This window comes from Trachemys scripta, chromosome 1 (assembly GCF_013100865.1).
Source record: "Trachemys scripta elegans isolate TJP31775 chromosome 1, CAS_Tse_1.0, whole genome shotgun sequence".
Classification (NCBI taxonomy): Eukaryota; Metazoa; Chordata; order Testudines; family Emydidae; genus Trachemys; species Trachemys scripta.
Genome location: NC_048298.1, coordinates 74280642 through 74306483, shown reverse-complemented (window position 1 = coordinate 74306483; position 25842 = coordinate 74280642). Strand labels below are relative to the sequence as shown.

The 25842-nt window shown below is 42.6% G+C and overlaps 1 protein-coding gene across 1 annotated transcript; it reads left to right on the top strand.

The window, feature by feature from the left end:
• Nucleotides 1–217: 217 nt before the first annotated feature.
• Nucleotides 218–25448, top strand: TSPAN19 (tetraspanin 19). Its single transcript, XM_034767291.1, has 7 exons — nucleotides 218–278; nucleotides 3446–3576; nucleotides 12790–12864; nucleotides 17304–17414; nucleotides 19746–19889; nucleotides 22509–22592; nucleotides 25116–25448. Exons 1-7 carry the CDS (start codon nucleotides 218–220, stop codon nucleotides 25185–25187), a joined length of 678 nt encoding a protein of 225 aa, XP_034623182.1. The 3' UTR covers nucleotides 25188–25448.
• Nucleotides 25449–25842: the final 394 nt, after the last annotated feature.

The window sequence follows — 25842 nt, the reverse complement described above, 5'->3', positions numbered from 1 at the left end:
TGGGCTCCATGAAGGATCTTAGGCACTGCAGCCCTGAGCATCACAGCGCCTAACTTTTAGGTGCCTAGAAAATCACAGGAACAACACTGCGATCCACGAAGCTGAATTAGGCACCTAGACTCCCTATACCATGAATGGGGAGAGCCTGGCATCTAAGAATGTGATCCACAAAAGCCAGCATGTTAAGCAAGGATCTGCCTAAGGGAGCCAACGGGAGATGCCAACGAGAGGGGTGTATGCTAAGCCCCACTCCCTCATAGAAATAGGTACCAAAATTGGTATGTAATCACAAATTGGTATCCATTGCCTGGAATGGGATGGCTTAGATGCCTAAACCACTTCTTGAGGGCATGAGTTAAGCACCACATGAAATAGCTACAGAAGGAGTCCTTACCCACCTCATAACTTGTAGCCCAGTGGTTAGCCCACTCATATAGGATGTGAGAGAGTGAGGTTCAATTACCCCCTTTCTGCTACAGGAAGAGAAGGGATACTTCCTTTTCAAATCTTTTCTCCCCCTCTGCAGAGAGCTCTGGAGGAATTGACCCTGGATCTCTAACATCCCAGGTGAGTGCTCTAACCATGTGGCTAAAAGTTATAAAGTAGGCAATAATACCACTTCTTCCTCTGGCCAGATTTTGAATGGGACCCAGTATGGAAGGTGTGATCAGTGACCACCTACCAGATTGGGCCCCTCACATGACTTAGGTGGCCAAATGCCTGTCTTCCCCTGGTTTGTGATTTGCTCCGGAGCTTATATGAGAGATAGGCCTCCAAACACCTAGAATAGGGAAGCAGTGCACATGCCCCTGGGTCCAAAACTTAGGCATCTAGGGAACTTTTACAGTGGAATGTTAGATGCTGAGTGAGTTAAAGTACCTACAGTGTTAGCAGCAGCCAAGCGGGAGTTTCATGATCACAGTGGTGCTGTGTAAGTGTATAGCAGGCAGTACCATAACTGACATCTTCGATACACACACCTTCATCCCTCTTGCTCCAAAAAGTCTTTGCAGATGTAGAAAGAAAAGACTGAAAAAGAAAATGTAAGACTGATCACAGCTATAAGGCAGTCATGACGTGTCAGCCATTTTGGCACCTCTGATGATGCTGCTACTTTGTAACTCAAAATAGCAGTTTTAAATATTTACATTTATAGAAATGTACTCAGACATATACCTAAGGAGTTACTTATCTCATTGATTATATTGAATGAATGATTTGTGTTGAATGAATAATTATATTTGCAGAAAGCCATTAAAAACTCAGAAAAGAAAGAGAATGGAACCGAGAGATAAAATATTAATCCTAAAATACTTTCTAAGCATCTTCAACGGAATTTTCTTGGTAAGAATCTTGATTTATTTTTAACAAGTTAAATAACTTGGTAAATATTATTCAGCAACTGTCTTAATTTAAAAAAAAATCTTATTTTCAGGTTTTAGGTCTTATGCTTATGATGTTCGGCATGTGGCTTCTAATTGACAGAAACAATTTATTCACTGTTTTATGTGAGTATAAATAGATATTTTTTTCTGCATTCCATGACTAGCAAAACATACACACGCTAACAACAGAAATAATTATAGGATTTCTTCACAAGGTGGCAGTATTGGATTAAAATGCAATGTATTAACTTTGCTGTAATTTATGTTGGACAAATCTATTATCAAAGTGGGAGAAAGAAATCTGTAGCATAGACCCTTAGAACAGCAATTAAAGAGGTATTCTTCCATCGACCTAGCAGTGTCTATACCAGAGCTTAGGTCAGCTTAACTACATCTCTAAGGGGTGTGAATGTAGCCGACATAGCTAGGTCAACATAAATTTTAGGTATAGACCAGGCCTGAGCCCCTGTCACACCTTTAATCATGGGAAAGATCTTCAAGGGTTCACAAGCTATTTCCTTTGTAGACTGGGAGGAGAGCAATCACCTCCACAAAGGCTGAATGTGGGGGAAGGGGCCAACTGCATTGTCCCAGACATCAGCACTGAGGTGATTTGAAGGTCACAGAACAACTCCAAAAACCTTTCTTATAGACATGGAAGAAGGGAAGGAAAGAGTTAATCTTAGATGGCTCCCCCCCATGTCAGCCTTTAGGACAGAGAGTGGTCTAAATCAGTGGTTCTCAAAGCCTGTCTGCCGCTTGTTCAGGGAAAGCCCCTAGCAGGCTGGGCCGGTTTGTTTACCTGTCACGTCCGCAGGTTTGACCGATCGCGGCTCCCACTGGCCGCGGTTCGCTGCTCCAGGCCAATGCGGGCTGCAGAAAGGGCAGCCAGCACAACTCTTGGCCGGCGCCGCTTCCCGCAGCCCCCATTGGCCTGGAGTGGCAAACTGTGTCCAGTGGGAGCAGTGATCGGCCGAACCTGCGGACGCAGCAGGTAAACAAGCCATCCCGTCCCGCCAGGGACTTTCCCTGAACAAGCGGCGGACCAGCTTTGAGAACCACTGATCTAAATGGTTACCCCTAGAGATCTAAGATAGGGAGGAGGAAAGCAAGCTGCCCCTGAAAAGCATTATGTGACCTTGTGGTCTATTCGTCAGTGGATTGGCACAGCTAGGCAGAGTCCCCAGAATAATTATATGAGAACAAGCTCAGTTAAAGAACAAAACCACATCTCCTTATTCCTGCAATACGGTATAAAGGCAGCTCCCCTCCTGCTGCTGGCATTGCTGGCACCAACCATTTTGCCTTCTCCCCACAGGCAAAAAGCACATATCCACACTCCTGTAGTCCCTCTCAGAATTACTTCTTGAGATAGGGATCCTTCCCATCTGTGAGGAGCCACACCTTTAAGAGCTGTCTGTATGCCAAGGAACCACAACTCATGTAGAGTAACTCTGACACAAGACACTGAAGATGTAGAGGGGTGGAGGGTGGAATCACAACCATCTTCTCATGTCCACAAAGATGATAAAATATAAATGGAAGCTTGGTTCTGGTCCTCCAATTAAGGAGGACTGGACCCATGCCCAAAGAGTTTGTGAATCTAGCATGAATTTTGAGTGCACAGCAAACCTATAAGCAGGTGAGTGTCCTCTGGTTTCACTATGAACTGTTCACACAACTCTACTATATATATATATCCTTGTTTACATCTGATGTACTGCTGGACAACTCTGGGTGTCCCACAGTGCCTTGTACTATGGTATCAGACTGAACTCGCACAAATGGATCTACTTTTTATGTGAGTATATACCTCCTCTGAACAATACTGGGAGTTAGCAAAATTTCAGGAGGAAAGCAGATCTCTGTCTCTTTAGCCGGATCTAGCAGTGCAGGTAATAACTTCATTTGGTGACTTCACTAATTCCGTCTATTCAACAATGGCTTTAAAAAAGTTGGTACAATGAATTTTTTAAAAAGAAGACGTTTTAATGGCAGAGGTTTTGTAAGTGAAGGTTACTAAGAAAAAAATCACATTTTCTGAATTCATTTTGTTTCAGCTTTCACAGGTGAAAACCACTTGGTAGCATACATTTCTTATATGTTGCTTGGCATTGGATCCATCATTGTTTTTATTTCATTCTTGGGATTCCTAGGAAGCTTTGAAGAAATCAGATGGTTACTAATTCTGGTAAGTACAGTCTTATAAAATGACTCCAGATTTAAGATGTTAATTTGCAAAGCACAGTCAATGAACGTACTACAGGAACAGAGTGTCCCAATATTATTATTTATTTTCTACCAACTGCCTGTGTCACGTGTGAAGCTCTGAAGAAATAGATAAGGAAAGTGAATATAAGATGAGAAATCATGATGTGAGGAGCTGTGTGGCATAAGAGAAGACATTACCAGATGAGAATAAACTGCAGGAAATTGCTTTTATCAAGTCACAATACTAGTGAGCATTAAGCATATGGGTTTTAAAATGTCAGAACATTGCAAATTTTATCCGTTAGGTACATTTGCATCATTGGTTTATTATCAGTAAGTTCTTTTCTGGGGGAAAAATGCCTCTAGCCCCTGAAGCAATTTGTAAAACTCCTTTATAGTTTCAGACTATAAAGGTTGCTTCCTGAAAAGACCCACTTACAGCAACACCTTGTGGAATTACAGTATGCTGTACATTTTGCCACCCTTTTAACACTATAGGTTCATCTTGTGGTGAAAATACTGGAAAAAAACAACTGCGTTGTCAGTTTTGCTACCAGGCCAGATTATTTTACTAGATTATTTGTTTAACTCTTCTGCCAGGTGGATCCAGCAGCAACCAGGACCAGGTTCAATATCTAGGGATTCCTTTTCAACAATACAACACAGAACCAACTCGAGCTCCCACCCAGTAACCTGGGGAAATTACACACCACCCCTGGGTACCTCTGAGAGGTAATACTTGCCCACTCGCAAACACAGAGTGTAGAAAAGAAACTTTTAAGGAAAGGAGGAAAATCACCCGACATGAATTAGGGAGAATGCCACAAGCGGGATTCATAATCATAAAACTGTGAGCAGGACACCCACCCCAGAGTGCGTGGGGCAATGCCTTCCAACTCATGTTCTTGAGTCCGACAACCAAAAGTTCCTTTTCTGTGCCCCTCTCTGCTCCCTTACCATACCTCACTCACAGTTATTGTCCTTGGTCAGAGAGGACTCAGGGTTCAGGAGCACATCTGTGTGAGTTCACCTCCCACCTAGAGGAGAAGGAACCTTGCTGGCACCGCCAGCCGATCACTTGCTTTGGCTGGCTGCCCCGCCAGCCGCTGCTCCTTGCCGCGTGGTCACCCCACCAACCGCGGTTCCTCATTGCTTCTCCAGCCTCTCATTCTGCTCACCGCCTCACTCGTTCACCGGCCAACTGTCAGCCACCTTCTGCTGCCACCTGTCTCTCTGCTGTGACCGCTGCACATCAGTCTCTTTGGGTAGGTCTACACTTACCTCCGGGTCCGGCGGTAAGCAATCGATCTTCTGGGATCGATCCCGGAAGCGCTCGCCGTCGACACCGGTACTCCAGCTCGGCGAGAGGAGTATGCGGCATCGACGGGGGAGCCTGCCTGCCGCGTCTGGACCCGCGGTAAGTTCAAACTAAGGTACTTCGAATTCAGCTACATTATTAACGTAGCTGAATTTGCGTACCTTAGTTTGAAGTGGGGGGTTAGTGTGGACCAGGCTTTAGTAATTTTTAGCTCTTCAGCAGGCTGGGCAGAAATACAGTCCCACCACAACTGATTTCAGCTCTGATTCAGCATTTAAAATAACTAAGAAGCTCCTAATGAAGCCTATTTAGCTCTTTCTTTGAACAATGGGGAGGAACAGGTTAAACCACTCTGGGGCCCCCTAGGAAGCCTTTCACAGGGTTCTGGCATTTGAGCCCCTGGTTTAATGAGGTCCTTTCATCTGAGAGTGACCCCCTCATTTGGGACACGTTGAGCACAGTCCTGTTTCTCTGTATTCATACAATAATGCCAACAACATTGGTAACAGCATTTCACTACCCCTGCATTCAATACTAAAGTGATTTGTAACCCAACACCAGCCAAAGTTGATTATTTTGAGCAACACCTCTCTATCTGCTGGATATCTATGCAGAGTAGGTGTGTACATGTAAATACAGTTTGCTCCAGAAGTCTCTCCCCATCCCAGCTAGCTGTCAGAGGAGAATCCATTCCGTTCATTTAAACCCTTACATTTTGTTGACTTTAATTTATTACTTGATGCTGTCTTCAGTTGTAAATTGGCAATACTATTGCATGTGCTCTTGGAACTGTTCAAGAAAAAGTGTCCATGTCCCTCAGACAAAACCTCAACAGGGCAATCAAATTTCACTTTAAGCCAGGGGTTCTCAAACTTCATTGCACCAGGACCCCCTTCTGACAACAAAAATTACTACACGACACCAGGAGGGAGGACCAAAGCCTGAGCCTGCCCAAGCTCTGCCACCCCAGACAGGGGCACAAAAGCCTGAGCCCTGCCGCCCCAGGCAGATGGGGGCAAAGCAAAATGGAAGCTGAAGCTTAATGGAAGCTTTAGCCCTGGGCCTTTTGGCTTTAGCCCTGGGCCCCAAAAAGTCTAAAGCCAGCCCTGGCGACCCCATTAAAACAGGGTCATGACCCACTTTGGGGTCCCAACTCACAGTTTGAGAACCACTGCTCTAAACTATTGCTCCTCCTGCTGACAATAATCTGCCTGCCCAGCAAGCTGTGATGCTCTGTGGAGTCAGCTCTCCTTAGTGCAGTGCTTCGATGGATGAGATGAAGCACTTGTGTGCTGCACAGCAGACTCCGCAGGGCAGGCTTACAGTTTGACTTATGTTAGCAGGGACAAGCTCAGCAGAGATAGCAGTGCTCACTTTATTGCCTTTCTGAAAGTGAAGACTAGCAAGCATAGGAAGAGAAGGAGTAATTGAAATATTTACCATCCCATACAACAGTGGTCCCCAAACTATTGGGCATGCCCTTCTAGGGGGGGTGCAGAGGAACGTTCAGGGGGGCGTGTGGTGGGGCCCAGGCCAGCCCCCACAGGGGGCAGGGCGGGAGTGCCATCCAGCCCTGCTCTGCCCCAAGACCAGCTCTGCCCCCAGCCACAACTTCACTCATCCCCCTGCTCTGCCCGCAGCCCAGCTCTGCCCCCAGCTACAGCTCCAGTTGGCCCTCTGCTCAACCCCCAGCCCAACCCAGCACCAGCTCCAGCTGCCCCCAGGCCAGCTCCAGCCCCAGAGGCAACTCCACTGTTCCCCTTGGTCCACTCCCAGCTTTGCCCTCTGACAGATTCCATTACTGGTAAGGGGGGTGGGGCACGAGAGGAAAAGGTCGGGCACTTCTGCCATACAACATGCATTCAGGAGATGGGTGATTAGAAGGGCAATTCCCACTACAGCTAATTAGTTAGGGCCTGTTTCTCCATTGCCTTGGACCCAATGTAGTCATTCATACCTGTGAAAAGTGAATGTAAACTGATATTGCTAGTGTGAATGGAGAATTCAGATTTGGAAGGTGTAAATACAATGGTGCAAAGTACAGGGCATTGGAGAATTAAACACTACCCCAACTCCACCCCCTGTGCCTTGCTCAGGTTAAAAGTATCTTCCCATGTATAACCAGAATTCCAACCTGGGAGTGGTTTCTTCCACATCTGTCAGCTACTTCAATAGTCTCTTCTTTTCAGGCTGGTCAAAATTCTGTCCCTCTAAGGAAATGGTTTGCAACGTTTTTTCATTTGCAGACCCCTAAAAATTTTGACTGGAGGTGTGAATCCCTTTGGAAATCTTAGACATAGTTTGTGGACCCCAGGGGTCTGCAGACCACAGGTTGAAAATCACTGTTCTATGGTAACGGCAACCTTTTGCGGGTCCTTAGACATAGTCTGTGGACCCCCTGGGGTCCATGGACCTCTGCTTTAAGGAAGCTGGCGCCCTTTGAATCAGAAGAGCATTATTGACTCACTAGCAGTGTGTGCCATCTGCCAAGCTTCCTTGCTTAAGGGCCTTCCTTGACAGGCTGACATTCACAACTTTAGAAGTAGACCTAAGAAATACTAAATCAGCTGGTCTAATAGACAGAAAAAAACAGTTGGAGGTAAAAAAGAAAAAAAAAGGCCTCAGGTACAAAATTACTAACACTACACTTGTAACACTGCAACATGCAATTGCTTTGTGAACTTTAAGGACCTTAAGCCCTATGACCTGTGTTATACAGATCAGACTAGATGATCACTATAGTCCCTTTTTGGTTTATAATCTACAAATAGGCTATATTTTCAACACAGCTTTGCACAGAAGCAGAAGTGCATACAAGGGCTTATTTCAAATTATAGTAATTTATGGATGTTGTAATGATGATAGAATCTAAGAAGGAGCCTTTGCTTTTTCTGTAGCTTCACATTAGAGAAAGGAAGTAGATAATGCAGTGAAACAGTAGGGAGAGCCTAGAGAGGTCTACACAGCAGACCCCTGTGCATATATTGGGGCCTGTCTGAACTCCAAAATAAATGCCCTACTAAGAATGTGGTTGGACTTGATTAATGGGTCGTGAGCCCAGTCTATGTTCATACTCCAAAGATTATGGAGAAATAAGGGACTTTACTCCCTATGTGGGCTACTTATATTGCAGAACACAGCAACTGCCCCAGCACTGCTGCTTCCCCTCCGATGCTATTCAGAGGCGAGTGGGTGGGAAAAAGGCAGAACTTTGACACTGACCTCTTTGATGTGCTGGGCAGTACAGCTGAGATAGTGAGGGGAGGAAAGTAAACTGTGTCAAGAAAAGAGTTGGAGCAGCTGACTTTACTTATGGAGCAAGGAGAGACCAAATTGTGACTCGGGGCTTTCTACATGGTGAGTTAGTGCGTAGCCATCCAGTGTGTGAATCTGTAGAATCTAGTTTGTCATGCACTAACATCCCATGTGATCACTGCTAGAACTAGTGTTTTAATCTGGACTAACTTTAGGTTGTGATTCTGAGTTGAAGTTCAAGGCTGAATCAGGACTAAGGTTACAGTTCAGATTCAACAACACCAAAGTCTGGAGTGCAGGTCTCAAAATCCATTAATCCAAAACTAAAAAAATAAAATAAAATAAAATAAAATAATACAATATAATCTGTTCTCATGGGATTCCCACCAATTTGGGCTGAAATACCAACAACTGTTCCCATAAGATTTCACCTATCTCCAAATTGGAATCAGAAAATAGGCCCCTTCCTCTTTTAGATCCAAAACTATAGGGGCAGGCAGGCCTATAGCTGGAGATTTGAAAATGAATCTCTTTAACTCGAAAGGTTTGAACATTCAAGGTTCTGGTTTTGATCTTTTGTTTAGTATTACAATCAGTGTATTTAGTATTGTAATCAGTGCCCAATCAGGGATTCGGAACCCATTGTGCTAGCCACTTTACACAAACACAGCCTCAAAAAGCTTACAATCTAAGTTTGATTTTCATGGGGGGGGCGGGGATGGTTTTGTTTTAATTTATTTATAAAGCTCTCCCTCCCAACAAGATGCTCTGGATGCTGTGAAGATAATATAATGCAGTAATATATCCCTCCTTTTCAAATGTGGATGTACATTCTGATTATTTATATTTCATTCTAAAAATTCTTGAAGTTTTAAACAGCAATGATATAGATTTGGTCAAATTCAGACCGAAATGGTGTTTTCTCTATTTTCTATCAGTTTTCTGTTGGCTTTAAGCAGGCTACAAAAATATAAGTTATAGTCATTTATAGAATGTCATGGTAAATTATATATATATATATATATATATATATAAAATCTTGGACAAGTTCATTTTGATATCAACTACTTCAGATCAGAATAAAATAGGGGAAAATTTGTTTTTATGTCTAGGTATGTTGACTAAACAGTAAACGAAGTTTTCATTTTTTAACTATTTCTTTGCTGGATTTTCACAGGACAATATACAGGCTTATAACAACAGCATAATGCACATTGACTTTGCACACTTTCAACATACATTTTCAAGAGAATTCTGGAATGAGGTTTCCCAATAGCTCAGAAGGGAAGCCTGTTTAGTCCTGTGAAGTTCAGATCATATCCAATCCATACAAACAAGAGTTGGGAATAATGAACAAAAGTATTCACAAGCATCATTTTGAATTAAATTGCAAATTGGCATCAGTATAAATTTTTCTCACAAGTGTTTTCGTTCACAAGAATGTTTGCAAGGAGGGAAAATGTCACAGGTATCAGTGTTTCAGGTACTCATGTAAATGAGTATCAGTAAAACTATTCCCACTGAAAGTGTTCATGTGGCCATCTTGAAAGCTCTTCACATGTTGGGACTCATCCAATCAGGAAGCAGTGACAGTACCATGTAACTTAGGGGATCACACAGCACAAATAGCAAGCTAAGAATATGTGAAGCAAGCCTTATGGTGAGTCCCTGTAAAACAAGAATATTTCATGTAATCTTGTCTTTGGGCCTGATTGTGCAGATATTACTCCCACTGATACAATGGCATGAGGATTTCATCCATTAGATTTATATCACACTAAGTATGAAGAGTGTTTCACGACAGATAACTTATATGCTGAAGACACAAATGGCTATAATATAGCTACATTATGGAAACACCAAGTATGATTAAATACAGAATAGCTAGCAGTTATTTTGGCTATTATGGTTGTAACTAGTACTCATATTTGATATCTGCGCTTTAAGGACTCAGTTGCTTCCATTGAAATTAATGGCAAGACACATATCAATTTCAGCAGGATTGGGCTATAATTTTAAATTCTCACAGTTTATGTTTTTGTTACATTCATGCTCCTATATTCCTTTTTTGCCCCCTTTTTTATTATCCTTTTTTGTGTAATATCTAATTTATACTATAAGAACCTTGAGGCAGAGAGATATCCTTTTTGTCAGTAGAGTACCACAAACATCAATGAGGCACACCAGTCAGGGCTAGGAACTCCTGAGTTCTAATTCTGGCTCTTATCCCAGCTCAGTCTATGGCACTAGACTAAGGCATCTTAGCCTTTTTGCATCACTTGTTTACATCTATTAAATGGAGATGATAATACATGTATCTAACTGCCAGTCTCCATAAGGTTGTTATGATTAATTACTAAAAGTGAGATCCTGGCCTCACTAAAGTCAATGGCAAAACTCACAGGGGCTGTCTTATGAACACAGTTTGTTGGGGAAGAGTCAACACAACTTTTGTGAAGGAAAATCATGCCTCACCGATCTATTAGAATTCTTTGAGAAGGTCAACAAACATGTGGACAAGAGTGATCAAGGGGACACAGTGTACTTGGATTTTGAGAAAGCCTTTGACAAGGTCCTTCAACAGAGGCTTTTAAGCAAAGTAAGCATTCATGGGATAAGAGGAAATGTCTGCTCATGGATCAGTAACTGGTTAAAGGACAGGAAACAAAGGATAGGAATAAATGATCAGTTATCAGAATGAATGGAGGTAAATAGTGGTGTCCACCAAGGATCTGTACTGGGACCAGTGCTGTTCAACATATTCATAAATTATCTGGAAAAAGGGAACTAATGAGGTGGCAAAATTTGCAGATGATAAGTTACTCAAGATAGTTAAGTCCAAAAACTGCGAAGAGTTACATAGAGATCTCACAAAACTGGGTGACTGGGCAACAAAATGGCAGATGAAATTCATTGTTGATAAATGCAAAACAATGCAAATTGGAAAACATAATCCAAACTATACATATAAAATGATGGGGTCTAAATTAGTTTTCACCACTGAAGAAAGAAATCTTGGAGTCATTGTGGATAGTTCTCTGAAAACAGCCACTCAGTATGCAGTGACAGTCAAAAAAGCTAACTGAATACGAGGAACCATTAGGAAAGTGATAGATAATAAGACAGAAAATATCATAATGCCTCTATATAAGTCCATGATATGCCCATGCATATTGCATGAAGTTCTGGTCACCCCTCTCAAAAAAGATATATTGGAATTGGAAAAGATACAGCAAAGGACAACAAAAATGATTAAGGGTATGGAGCAGTTTCCGTATGAGAAGAGACTGAGACTTTTCAGCTTGGAAAAGGGACGACTAAGGGGGGATATGATTGAGGTCTATAAAATCATGACTTGTGTGGAGAAAGTGTTATTTACTCCTTCTTATAACACAAGAACTAAGGTTACCAAATGAAATTAATAGGCAGCAGGTTTAAAACAAACAAAAGGAAGTACTTCTTCACACAATGCACAGTCAACCTGTGGAACTCATTGCTAGGGGATGTTGTGAAGGTCAAAATTATAGTAGGGTTAAAAAAAATAGTTACATTCATGGAGGATAGGTCCATCAATAGCTATTAGCCAAGATGGTCAGGGATGCAACCCTATGCTCCGGGTATCCCTAGCCTCTGGTTGCCACAAACTGGGTGTGAACAATAGGAGATGGATCATTCCTGTTCATTTCTTCTGAAGCAGTTAGCATTGGCCACTGTCAGAAGACAGGATATTGGGCTAGACAGATCATTGGTCTGACCCAGTATGGTTGTTCTTATGTCTTTTTATTCTAAGTTTGTATAGTGCCTAGCACAGTGGATTTCTGGTCCATAACTGAGGCTACTAGCTGTTATGATAATACCAATAAATAATAATTTACTTCAAAGGAGCCTGGATTTCATCCTGTGTTTCACAATGCTTTCAAGATGAATGGCACTATATACTGCAACTACTACATCAGTGTTTCCCAAACTTGGGATGCCGCTTGTGTAGGGAAAGTCCCTGGTGGGCCGGGCCGGTTTGTTTACCTCCCCCGTCCACAGGTTCCACCGATCGCAGCTCCCACGACCGCGGTTCACTGCTCCAGGCCAATGGGAGCTGCTGGAAGCGGCGCGGGCCGAGGGACATATCTAAGGCTATGTCTAAACTACAGCCTATATCGGCAAAACGTATGTCATTCAGGGGTGTGAATATACCCCCCCGTCCCCGAGCAACATAAGTTGCACCAACATAAATGTTTTTGTGCACAGAGCTATGTCAATGGGAGAGCGTCTGCCACTGACATAGCTTCTGCTGCTCACAGAGGTGGTTTTTTATGCTGACGGGAGAGCTTTCTCCCATAAGCATAGCGTATCTTCACTAGATGCGCTGTAGTATCAGTACAACTGTGCTGCTGCAATGCTGTATGTATAGACATGGTCTAATCCTGAATGGCAGCAGCAGTGATAGCTAAGCATTTTGCTCTCAGATTGCTTTTATAGGAACATATTTCCTTGCTTTTATTGGAATACATCTAAATAATAAGCATGGTTGATCAGATTTCAGTTTATGAAGCAGCTTTCCATGCATTGTTATTTTGTGCAATAATTTTTATTTATATATTTATTTGTATTTGATTTTTTTAGTATCTGGGACTCATAGTCTTGCTGTTTGGTATCCAAGTTGCAATGCCAGTGCTAATATATATAAGAAAAGAAGAGGTATGTAAACTTTCTATCATATAGGCCTGTTATTAACTTAAAATTGTTGCTAAAATTATTAAGGGCCGATCCCTATGGGGTACAAAGATATGTTATGCACTGAGATGGGAGCTCTGCACTGGACTTATTATGCCCAAGTATGTTCATGCTGATACATTAGGGGACACAAAGCCACTTGGAACCCTGGCAGATTTGGAAGGTTCTCCTGCAAATTAATTCCCTGCCTCCTCCTCCGTGGACTCTCCATAGAGCCTTCTCCTGTGAAGGAGCCAAGGAGATTATGGTCAGCAGTAGCACCAATAGATCTGCCCAACGTGAGCTAAAAAGGGATGCAGGAATTGTCATAATAATAATTAATGGAGATATCCTATCTCCTAGAACTGGAAGGGACCTTGAAAGGTCATTGAATCCAGCCCCCCACATTCACTAGCAGGACCAAGTACTGATTTTATCCAGATCCCCAAGTGGCCCCCTCAAGGATTGAACTCACAACCCTGGGTTTAGCAGGCCAATGCTCAAACCCCTGAGCTATCCCTTCCCCCAATGTCATAAAGGAAATGATACAGGTACTTGTGAGTGTGGGTTGAGTAGGCGTCAGCTTCCCTGAACCCCACTACCTTTCACTGTGAGCCGATGGGCCCACTCCCTGCTGATATCTCCATTTCGGAGATGTCAGCCAGCTCCGGTGCTGGGCTGGGAAAAGGCTCACTTGCTGTCTTTCCAGCCATCAGCTAGCTTGGATGCTATCCCCATTCCAAGACATCTGGGGAGGCACCACATTCCTGTAACTATGACTCTCCTGCTGTATACAGAAGTGGGAAGGAAGAGACAGAAGGGTGGGGATCCATGGCACACCTCTGGCTGCTGCCAACGGGTCTATCCTCATAAAATTCAACTTCTCATAATACAGGCCAGCAGCGTTGGTATTTGACCCTTAGAAAAATCACAGGTATTGTTACATGACTCACCATCCTAGAGAACCCCCTGCAGCAAGACCAGCGGCTGTAGCACTTCCACCCCAGTTTCCCCACATGATCTTCAGCCTGCTCTCAACATGCCATTGACTTGCTGCAGTGACTTTGCCCTCCAACTAAATCATTAACAAGAGTCCACCCCCTCTGGGGAATCCAAATCTAAAACCCAAAGTCTTTGCCACAGCCCATCCTTCCCAAGGGGTCTGTCTTCTCTCCTTTAATTTCAGGCACTCTTCTGCCCACCCTAAGGCTCAGTTTTTGCCCTTTCCAGGTTCATTTTCATCTCACCACCCCCCTTTGATTTGCTCCCTGCTATTTCCTGAACAGCCATTCCTTAGCTTCTGCCTCATTTATACCCACCTCTCCAGCCAGCTCCCCACAGCTGGGCTTCCTTCCTCTTAAATCCAACACCCAGCACAGGTGAAGTGGGGTGGGGCTAACTGAACAGTGCTGACTGACACAAGTCCCATTGGCCCTTAAAGGGGCAGGCTGCCCTGTACCAAGTATTTAATCCCACTGTCCAAGCAAAGACTGTGTAAACAATGACCATAGAGCTATTGTGCATCTTATATTATCCCAGTTTAGAGGGAACATATTGGCTGAATTAAAGACCACATAGAGCACGTGTTTCTGCAAGATCATGACTGGGTGGGGGAAAATATGGAACAGTGTTAGATGGGATGGTCCTAAAATAGTTCACATGACAAAAGGTATTTTCTCTTACGCAATATAAGATGCGTAGGTAATGTACAATACATTAGTACTGCCACTGTTAGACCTTTTGTAAAATTCCAATGCCTGTTAATGGGGAATTAATGTATTTTTAAAAATGATAAAAGAATTATGCTGTAATTAGATAATTAGCGTACGTAATGAGCTTTATTAAAGTGAATGATATAATTAACCACTATGTAACAACTGCATCTATCTTGCAATTTATAGCAACAGTAATTGTTACCATGACGTGTAAAATATATGAATTAATTACACTATTTGTTAACTTAGGTTCTATTTTAAATGCAAGCACAGCCAGCATATCTGTGAATGCAAAATTCTATGCAATGACTATGGCCCAGATCCACAAAGGGATTTGGGCACCCAAGTCCCAGATTTAGGTACAGCTTGCAGTCCACAGTTGGGAACCGTCTTTTGGAGTCAGGTAAGTAGATCTAAGCTACTTCGATTTGAGTTATGCTATTCATGTAACTCAAATTGTGTAGCTTAGATCGACTTTTCCCTTTAGTGTAGACAAAGCCTCTGCAAGCCCCATATCAGAACATCCCATAGTCTAGTGGTTAGGGCATGCACATAGAGGGTGGAAAACCCCTTTCTTCCCCATCTGACAGCCATGGTGTGTAAGTTCCCTGGACTGAAGGTTATAAAGGAGGTGTCCCCTAGCCTGTCTCATTTCTCTTCCCCCCACCTCCCAGCCTTCTTGTGTGGAGTTAGGTGTGCAGTGCTGCTATTCTTGCAAAAATGGCTTAGGAAACTGACTCCAGGAGATGCTTACTAGCTGTGGATCACAAGCAGAAATAGGCACCTCCCTACATTAGCGAGGTGCCTAACTGTGCAAGGGATGGGCTTTAGGACACACCTCTCTCCCCAGTATCTGTCATTGACTCCTACATACCTTCATTTTTTTAACAATAGGAAGCAGCAGCTACAGACTGTTGACCTGATACTCCACAGTTTTGTACCTTCATATAGTAGTTTATGCACTTCACTTCAGCACTGCGGCTCTTTGGAGGGCAGTAATTGGTGGTTCCATACAGAAGTCCTGATTCCTCCCTCTCCTGGCCATACTCCCTAAACTCTATTGCATGGGAATGCAAACAGAGTCCCCACAAAACTAGGCTCAGAATGCACAGGGGGTGCAGGCTCTTCTGCAGGTTTTCCAAAGCCAGCTCCTATCCCCACACTATACAGTAGAACTGCATCAGTTCTGCTGCATGTGGGTCTCTCCATGGCACCAGAATTTGCCTCTTAACCAGTAATTAATGCTGATTGAGTTCTGCCTGTCATAGAATAATTTTCTGTATTGTAATATTTGAACAGATATGATAGATTTAGGAATTTTGTGTGTGTGTGTGTGTGTATGTTATTTTAAAGACAGCAGTAAAGCAAATACAATTGTATCTCAACCTAACTGTAATGCTGCTCAGGTATTAAAATAAATTAGACTAACATGCTATAATTCACAATGCAGAGCTTCAACCATGTCTGCAGAATGAATAGGCTAATTGGGGTGGGGTGGCAGAGAGAGACTTATCATTTGCTTGCATTGTAATGAAATGTTTCCACAGCCTACAACATGTCATCATATGTTACTCATGCCCTCTGTGTAACTTTTCCCTGTGATCTGTCACTCCAATGCCCTAGAGCAGGGCTGGCCAACCTGAGCCTGAGAAGGAGCCAGAATTTATCAATGGACATTGCCAAAGAGCCACAGTAATACATCAGCAGCCATGAATCAGCTTTGCCTCCCACTCCCAGCGCCTCCCTCCCACTGGCAGCCACGCTGATCAGCGCCTTCCCCTCCCTCCCCACACCTCCCAATCAGCTGTTTCTTGGCACACAGGAGGCTCTGGGGGGAAGGGGGAAGGAGCAAGGGCACGGCAGGCTTGGGAGGGGGCAGGAAGGAGTGGAGTGAGGCCAGGGCCTGTGGCAGATCCAGGGGCTGAGCAGTGAGCACCCCCTGCACATTGGAAAGTTGGCACCTGTAGCTCCAGCCCCGGAGTTGGTGTTGGTGCCTATACAAGGAGCCGCATATTAACTTCTGAAGAGCCGCATGTGGCCACCCCTGCACTTGAGGCTGCTGTTACACTGGGTCACTTTGTTCATCTTCTCATTTTTGCTTTCTTCTTTTCTGTTGCTCCCGTGACCGCAGCTGTTCTCACATATGGTAAAGAGGCCAAAGCAATGCTGGCTCTTGGAGAAAGCAGAATGTCAGTAAAATTAAAAACACAGACTGCAGTATCCCCTTTCCCAAAAGTGGAAACATTGAGGGCCTCCTTCCACAACAGAAATGTCCAGGTTTCAGGTCCCTGAGCCCTTTCATGAAAACTAGAGTACACAACATGCTGCTGACATACATGTTCTTTCATCAGAACTCTAAGGAGACATACTCAGGAGATGCAACATGGTCTAGTTGATAGGGCACTGTAGTGGGAGACTGGAGAGCAGGATGCGCCTGCCTCTGCCTTTGACCTGCTGTGTGATCTCGGACAAGTCATTTGAAGTTCGTGCCACAGTTTCCCCTCCCACCCTTTGCCTATGGCATCTATTTTGACTAAAGTTCTTCTGCATAAGGACTGTTTCTCACTACATGTTTGTACAGTGCCTAGCATAATGAGGCCTTGATCTCAGTTGGGGCCTCTGGGCACCACTGTCATACAAATAATACAATATTTTGAGCAGTTTATTTTAAATCAACCAGTGTGTATTGTAAATGCTCTGTATTAACAGGTCCAGATTATGTGGAATGACAGAATTGATGCAGTTATTTCTAACTATGGGAACAAAAATCTGACTGGAAGAGATCATGAGTGGGATATTCTGAATGCTGTGCAGCATACTGTAAGCAGAAAATTGAAAAATCACCACCCCAGAAATGTTCTATCACCTTTTATCACATGAAAAGTCTATGTCATAAAGCATTCTGAAAAAAACTGTTGTTTAGCTACAGGCTTATATAGCATGGCAGCTGGTGTCAGATGTAAGTAGATATATTCTCTACTGTTTAACTGAAAACTTGGATGTCTATGGGGTTGAGAGTACTAGCTCTGTAGATGTGCAAAAGGACTCCCCATCCTTGCTTTGCCACCCTGTGCAGGGGCAGGCACAGTCCCAATCATTGTAGGACACTGGTCTAATTAGGCCCCTGGGCATAAGGGCAAGAATTCTCTAATGCCTTGGCCAATGCTAGAAACCACAAAGGATGTGGGCAGGATGTGGCCGTGGCCTCAACCCCATGCACATTGTCTAATGGAGGTGTTCCAGCATGGAGAGGATTGAACACTGTAACCTGTAAGAGGGTATAGCTGGGGTCACACTGTTGCAGCAATCATATGGGAATTGTCATGTGCCTTCCTCAGGGGCAATGCTGATCTCTCCAATGCATTATACCATACTCATCACCATAGTGTCCAAGTGCATGTGAGAACACCTGCTGGTGCTATATTTCTCTTCACCAGCCCTGACTGCCAGAGGCAACTTAAAGCCACATTAGTCCTGCATATCAACATTTTATTACTAATATTTCAGAGCATTCATAAACATTTTCATTACATGGCGATACATGAACAGTTTCCTTTGTTAGAAGTCCTTAATAGCAGCATCATTTTCCATGGGATAAATTGCTTAAAACGTGAACTACAAAGTTCTTTGCAAAGGATAAGCAATGATTTATGATCCCAAATAATCACAGCAGTATCTACCCTTAAAATTACAAGTTTGTTTGCATTGCAGATACATTTTAAAACAAACATTCTTTGAAAATCTGTTCTTCCTTCTCTGAGTTGCAAAGTCCTGATTTCAGCAACAGCTGATGCTGACATCATCATAAACTAAGACAGCATTCCCCACTATGCTTCCAGCTCTTATGTGATGTCATCAACAATTGTTGGAAAAACACAACCACAACCTAAGATATCACAGCTTTTTGCTTGATAAGTTTTTCCAGCAAAATATGGGTTTTCATTGACAAAAATTTTTTGTAGGAAAATTTCATTTTTAACTGAATTATCTGATTTTTTTCAACAAGAAAATTCTAAACAGGACGTTTCCTTTTGAGTTGATATTTCAACCTGAAAATTTTTGAATCAATATTGTGCAGTGTCAAAAATGACACTTATATAGCCATTTCCAATTTGAAATTTTTCAGAACTGTTTTGTCTTTTATTTTATTTTAAATTTTGACTTTTCATACTGTTTTAGGATAAAAACAAATGTTGAAATATTAGACTTTCCCCTGGGACAGAAATCCAGCATTCCAAACAATTCTACCATTGATATTCAAACAGGTTTTTGGGAAGGATGCCTGGAGCTGACCCATGTGATTTTGTGGTAGTGGTTAGCTTTTTGCCAAAAAAATGAGAACCTTACGGCTGGATTGTCAAAAGAGCTCCATTCTCATTTAGGTACTAACATAAAAGGCCAGGTTTTCAAAAGAACTCAGCATGGTGGGAGCTGAGCTCTTAAAAATCTTACCGTAAGTGTCACCATAAGAGCTGCTGAGTTGTGAGTGCTTTGGAAAATCTTGCTCTTATAGAGGTGTCTAAATCAGACCTGTACACCTTAGAAATCTGGCCCTAATTATGGAAGTGTACTCTATTTCCTTTGCTATTTTTACAGATTTTCCTCTTTTCTTTCTGGTCGTATTTCACTGTGCCCTGGCCTGTTGTCAGTTTGGTGCCTCTACTGCTTGACTGCATAAACAACAATATATAAAGTGAATGCCTTCTTAGCTCACATTTAAACCTTGATGAAGGCTGAGTGTGATGGCCAAAATGTTTGGCATTTGCCTGGAATAAAAACATTATAACAACATTTCCAGTTTACATTTTTAGTAGTTCTGTCATGACCCTTGTGCCCCAAATAGAAATTCCTTTAAAATATATATTTTAAGAACATATTCCTCTCCTAATATACACATGTAAAATGAACATTCCATACATGCCATTGAATATTACAAATATATGCAATGGCTGTTTTGGAAAAGAGATTGGATTCTTACATGATAGAGAATGGTGAGACAATATAAACCATATTTTTAAGGAATAAACTACATCACTGACACTACTACTACTACTATCTCTTATTGTATTATAATTCTGTCTACCTTGGGGGCACAATATGTCATTCTTTATTTGTTTTGGCATTAAAAGTGACAGGATCTTTTTTTTCTAGCTGGAATGCTGTGGAAGACACAATTCTACAGACTGGAAAAAGAATGAAAATAAAGAACACACAAATCAGGTCCCATGTTCATGTACAAAATCTAATAGGAAGGAATGGTTTTGTGATGCCACCGCGAATGAAGTGTATACTAAGGTAAGGAATAACCAATTTTATTTTACCTGAGTGACCACAGTAGCTAGCTTTCATAACTTAGGGCTGGTCTACACTACACAGTTAGGTCAAAGTAAGGCAGAATCCGTGAAATTGACAAGAAAGCTGGACAGCTAGAGCCCAGCTGCCCCTTGCTCCACTGGAGAGCTGGGTGGCTGGACCCCGCTATCATCTGGGAGCTGGGTGAGAGTGGACCCCATTATCCTCTGGGAGCTGGGGTGAGAAGCCCAAGTGGCTCTCCCCCACTCCTGGCAGGGAATGGAGAGGCAAGAAGCCCCTGGTGGCTTCCCCACAACTCCTGGAGGAGAACAGGGAGTGTGCGGGGGGTGGGGAACCCTGCCAGGAGCCCCAGAGCCTGTGGGACAGCTGGGCTGCAGCAGGGAGCTGCAAGGTGGAGCTGAGAGACTAGGCTTTCAGCTCCCCACACTGGCTCTCTTAGGTCGGTGGAAGCACTCCTGGTGAGGACACGCACCACCAACCCAAGTAGGGTAAAGTGGATATGCACCACCACAGTAATTACTGCAATGGCAGTAAGTTTATCTAATATAGATCAATTTACATTTATAGTGTAGACATATCCTAAATTAAATTTTGAAAACTCTTTCCAAATCTTAATTAAACCGTAAGTGCCTTTACAAAAATTGAAACAATAGTAATGATCATCATAATTAAAGCAAAGACATTCTTGGGCAGGCTGCTGGCGTGGTTGTTACTCTTTAGGAGTCTACCACACAGGAAACTCTAGATCAAGGAGGAGACTTCAGGATAACAGGAGCTGGGAACATCACAGAGTGAGTCAGTCATGAGAGAACATTTACTGGTAGCTTGTGCAGTACTGAAGTTGTTGCCATCCACCATTTTGTGCTCTGTGCAAGTACAGCTATGATACAGGAAAGGAGTGAAGAATGTAACAAAAGCAATGGCAACACATAATTGTTATCATTGTTGTTATTTGTATCATGCCAGCAGTGTATTCACCTATTTAGGAGTTGTCTTTCACCAAAACATCTGCATGCACTTTACAGAATTAAAGAACCCCAAGCAGAAAAATAAGAAGCATATTATCAGAGAGAGAGATAGATCAGAACTAGCTAATTATAAAAGAGAAGGACAAGCTTGTCTAGGGCCATCAGATTGCAGTTATTAGAAAGCTGGAGCAAAGAGATACATCTTACCATACTTCCTAAAAGCACCCAAAGTTGATCTCATATAATCTTACATTGGGAACAAATTCAAGAGGGGCAGGATCCAAAGAGAATACTATAATCCTATGCTCTTGAGCAATATTCTTCAGACAAACAGCCGAAGGCACCTCATGTCAATCATAGATAGTTTGGAATGGTATAGCATGAAAAGAAAGATTTTCAGCAACAAATGGGACCAAGATCATTGAGGGGTTTGTAGATACTAATCAGCAACTTGAATTTCACCTGAAAGGGAACTGGCAGACAATATTTCATTCTTTTCATATCAAGTTGGCACTGTTGCCACAAATTAACTCTGATAGCAGGTCATTTACTGGGATATATGTATATGAATATATATAAATACTCTAATATATAGATGATCAAATATGATATTTGATCATCTATATATTAGAGTATTCTTCCCCCATGGAATATTAAGACTTTTTGTCAAAAAAGCAAATGTTCAAAAATAGATATTTTTTATTTATGTATTTATGGTTTGACAACTGAAACTAATTATTTTTTTACCTGAAAACTGCCAGAGACTGAAAGCTTTCAGTCAAAAACAACAGAAATCCTTCTTTGGGTTTCTGTTTTCCTAGATACCCCCTCATCCCCAAATGAAAGAAAAACAGAAACTCTTCATGAAATTTTTCATTTAATCAAAAATCCAATTTGCTGTTGGAAAACAATTTCAACAGAAAATCTTTGAGCAGTCTTAATTTATAAAAACTTTATTCTTGACACTATTTCAAGATACAGTTTTCTGAATATGTACACGTACTGTTATTGAAAATCAGGGAAGTGGAAAGAGGAAAAGACATGGAGATTGGAAGTTTATATTAGTGTGAGACCTGCACTATACATTTTCCCTGCAGTAACAATGACCCTTCTTTACTTTTCAGCTTCTTTCCTATATAACAGTTTATTAATTATTGAAGTGACTGGTATAACAAACACAAACAATGATCCAGAAGTCATATAAGTCCATCCTGAGATGAATAATATGTGGGAATCACAGTAAACTTGCAATAGCTAAACATATTCTTTTAAGCATCTAATTGTAGAGTGATTGGATGCCTGACTGCATATCCATCAATATGCTTTTACAAAAGCAAATTCCCCCTTAGGTCAGCCACTAGTCCCAGGATTTTGGGGTGCAAAGGTAACTGATTCAGTCATTTACTTTTAAAAACTGGTTTATACATTTAAAAAAAAACACTTGAAAATGTTTTGAGCCAAAGTCTCAGCGTTAATGTGACTGCCTTCCAATGAGTAAGTATCAGAACCCATAAATCCCTGGTAGGAAGTTGTTGCATAAAATTTGAACAGGGACATGTTATAAACATGCAGTCTGAATCCAGGAATCAAAAATAATTTTGCAGTTAATATCTATTCATCTGCTTTTGCCTAGGGATGTGACGAGTATATTAAAATGTGGTTTGAAAACAACGCTTTGGTCTTAATTGCAATTAATATTGCACTGCTAATTGTAGAGGTAAGAGTACTTGATTTTTTAAAAAATAAGAAAATATTGACAAACTAGTGGGACCCACAAAAATAAGTTTAGTGTTCTATGGGCATGACCCTGCCCCATTAAAATCATGTAGGAAGTTACATTAACTTCAACGGGAGCAAGATAAGTCTCTATTTATTGGTGGCTTTGTTAACTAAGTTAATGTCTACACTGAGCCACTGTTTGGATGACAGGGCTGTGAATAATAGAGTGCATTGTAGCTCCCGTAAGAGGATGCTGTGGGCTCAAACTAAAAGGTCCCCAGTTTGTGTATTGCAAACTAGGAACTTTTTAGTTCATGCTCTCTGTGTCTACCTAGGAGAGTTACAGCAAAGCACTTTGGTGCACACTGCTATTCACAACCCCGAAGTCTGAACTGTGTGGCATTGTAGATACAGCCTTAGGCCATGTCTATACTACCACTTATGTGAAAGAGGTGTGAAAAAAACACTCCTGTGCACAACATAAGTTTCGCCGGTGGCATAAGTGGTAGTGTGCACAACAGCTTCTCCCACCGACATTGCTACCATTGCTTGTTGGAGGTGGTTTAATTATGCTGGCGGGAGAGCTCTCTCCCATCAGCATAGAGAGGAAACAAGAGAGATCTTACAGTGGTGCGGCTGCATTAGTACAGCTGTGCTGCTGTAGGATCTCTAGTGTAGACATAGCCTCAGAAACAGTATTCCGAGAGCCAGTGCTGCTGGAACATTTTTAGTAGTGGGGGTGCTGAAAGCCAGCCCCTTTATCCCTGTCTGCTCCCCCGCCCCCCTCCCCCCACCAAGAGGCTGGAAGCAGGGAGGGGGGACCTGGACAGGGTAAAGGGGCCAAGGCCACAGCTGGTGGCAGGCGTGGGGCCAGGAGCGGAGCCCTGGGCAGGGGCCAGCAGCCGAAACCCCACGTGCAGGGCCAAGAGCAGAGCCCCAGCTGTGGGGCCAGGCATGGGGACATCAGCTGGGGAGCAGGGCCGGTGTCCCAGGAGCAGAGCCCCAGGTGCAGGACTGGGAGAGGGACAGGCCCCGGGAGCGGAGGCATGGGAGTGGGGGGTGGGGCCGGCAACCAGGACCCAAGCCCCAGGTGAGATGAGGGGTTGGGGAGCGGAGTGCGGGCGGAGGGCTGGGAACACAGCATAGGTGTGGGAAACACCCCAATGGCTGGGGAGCGGGGAGCTGGGCCGACGGCACTGCATAAAAGCTGAGGGTGCTGCAGCACCTCCCACACCGCTACTTCCCTTGCCTATGCCCAGAGCAGTAAAGACTCCTTCACTGATGTTGGTACCCATCCTGTCTCTAATTTGTTTATACAGCTTTCTTTAACCTGCAGTGGAGGAAAAGTCAGTCACTGAGATTGTAAGCTCTTTGGGGCAGGGACAATCTTGTTATTGTTTGTTTGTACGGCATCTAGCACAGTGGGGTCCTGGTCCATTACTGGGGCTCTGAGGTGATACCATACTACTACTGCTTATTATTAATATTTGAGAAATGTGCACTAAACCAAACAGCACAAAATCACATTTGGAAGAAAATTCATTCTCAAATTTATGAGAAAAATATATCATAAAAAAGTTATAAACGCTGCAAAAACAAAACAAAATTTGTGTCGAATTACAACAAAGAGACACCCTGAATTCCATAGGCACCCCGAAGTCCCACTGCCACCAATGGAAGTTGTCGGAGCATAAAGGAAGTTGGCTCAGATCCCAAATCACTGAGTTGGAAATTGAGTTACCTCAGTTTTATACTGAGACTGAAAGCAGAATCTAACTCTGTATGTCCAGACACTTTTATTGTTCCACTGTCATATACTTGTAGGTCAGTGGAATTCCCCATTATCAGTGTTGGCAAAATAGTAATAAAAAAATGGTTTAGGTTTTATTTATATTAAGTACTGGGCTGTGATACAGACTAATTCATATTCTGACTGAACTGGTTTATCCATCTGTCCTGACATACAGCCCGTTAAGGAATTGATCTATGATCACCGTTTTTATCTGCAAGTATATTCTGCTGGAATCTTTTCTCTGTCAGATATTTTATTATTTTACTTTTGGGATTTTCTGATCTGCACACCATCTCTTCCATTGGTGTGTTTTAGGGGCAAATGAAATTTATGGCAACATTTACGTTAGTTTAAGTAGGTATGTATCTCCCATTCCCATAGTGCCTCACAATCTTTTATGTCTTTAGCCTCACAACATACTCCCGTGAGGTAGGGAAGTGCTAGTATTCCCATTTTACAGAGGGGGATCGAAGGCAGAGAAAGACCAAACGACCTGTGTAAGGTCACACAAGAAGCTTAGGAAAGGGAGAGGGAACTGAACCCACATGTTCCAAGTCCTACATTAGCATTCCAACCACTAGTTTATCTTTTCTGTCATTCTGCCTACTGTGGCATCAGTGGGAGCAGGATCTGGCCTCTAAACTGCAACAGATTAAATTTAGATATCAATGAGCATAAATGACTATGACCCGCTTTAATTTTTAACCCATTCTTCCTTCCTTTTTTCAGGTCCTCCTGTTCACACTAGCTGTATTGCTGTTCAAAAACACCAGGAAGAATAAAATTTCACTAAAGGAATAAAGAAAGATTTTTGGTGTTGTTATATTGCATCAATTATCTAATAATTCTTTAATCCAGAGGTTCCCAAACTTTTCTTATTGTGTACCCCCTTCCAGATCTACCAGGTGCCCATGTACCCCTACCCTTCTCATCACTGATACTTTGTGTGTTCTTCTTAACACTACCAGTCTTTAGCTATCTGTCCATATTCACTGTTATGTACAGATATAGTTATAGTGTGACATATACAACCAAAAAAATCCCCCTAAATTCTGAGCTAAGTTAGACTGGACAGTTGCTGGGCAACTGAGCCTGCACTGTACAGTGATTGGAGGTGAGGACAGGGCTGGATTTACACCTTACACACTCTAGGCACAGCATCTTCAGCGCCCCCCTCCCCTGACTATAGCTGACCTTTGTGTTGCACACAATTTCAGAGAGGTAAGGCGCCCCTAGAATGCTAGCACCCCTAGGTACGTGCCTACTATGTCTGGTCCTGGGTGAGGCCTCTGTACATCTGTGTCTTTGTGTATCTGTGTTCTCACTGATACATCTTGAAGTAAATTAACTACCATATTTTATAGAACAAATTCCCACAGAGTTTTAAAGATTTATCTGCATAGCCTATTATGAAAATGTAATAAATAAAATCCACCATTACACAATTTTTCCTGTG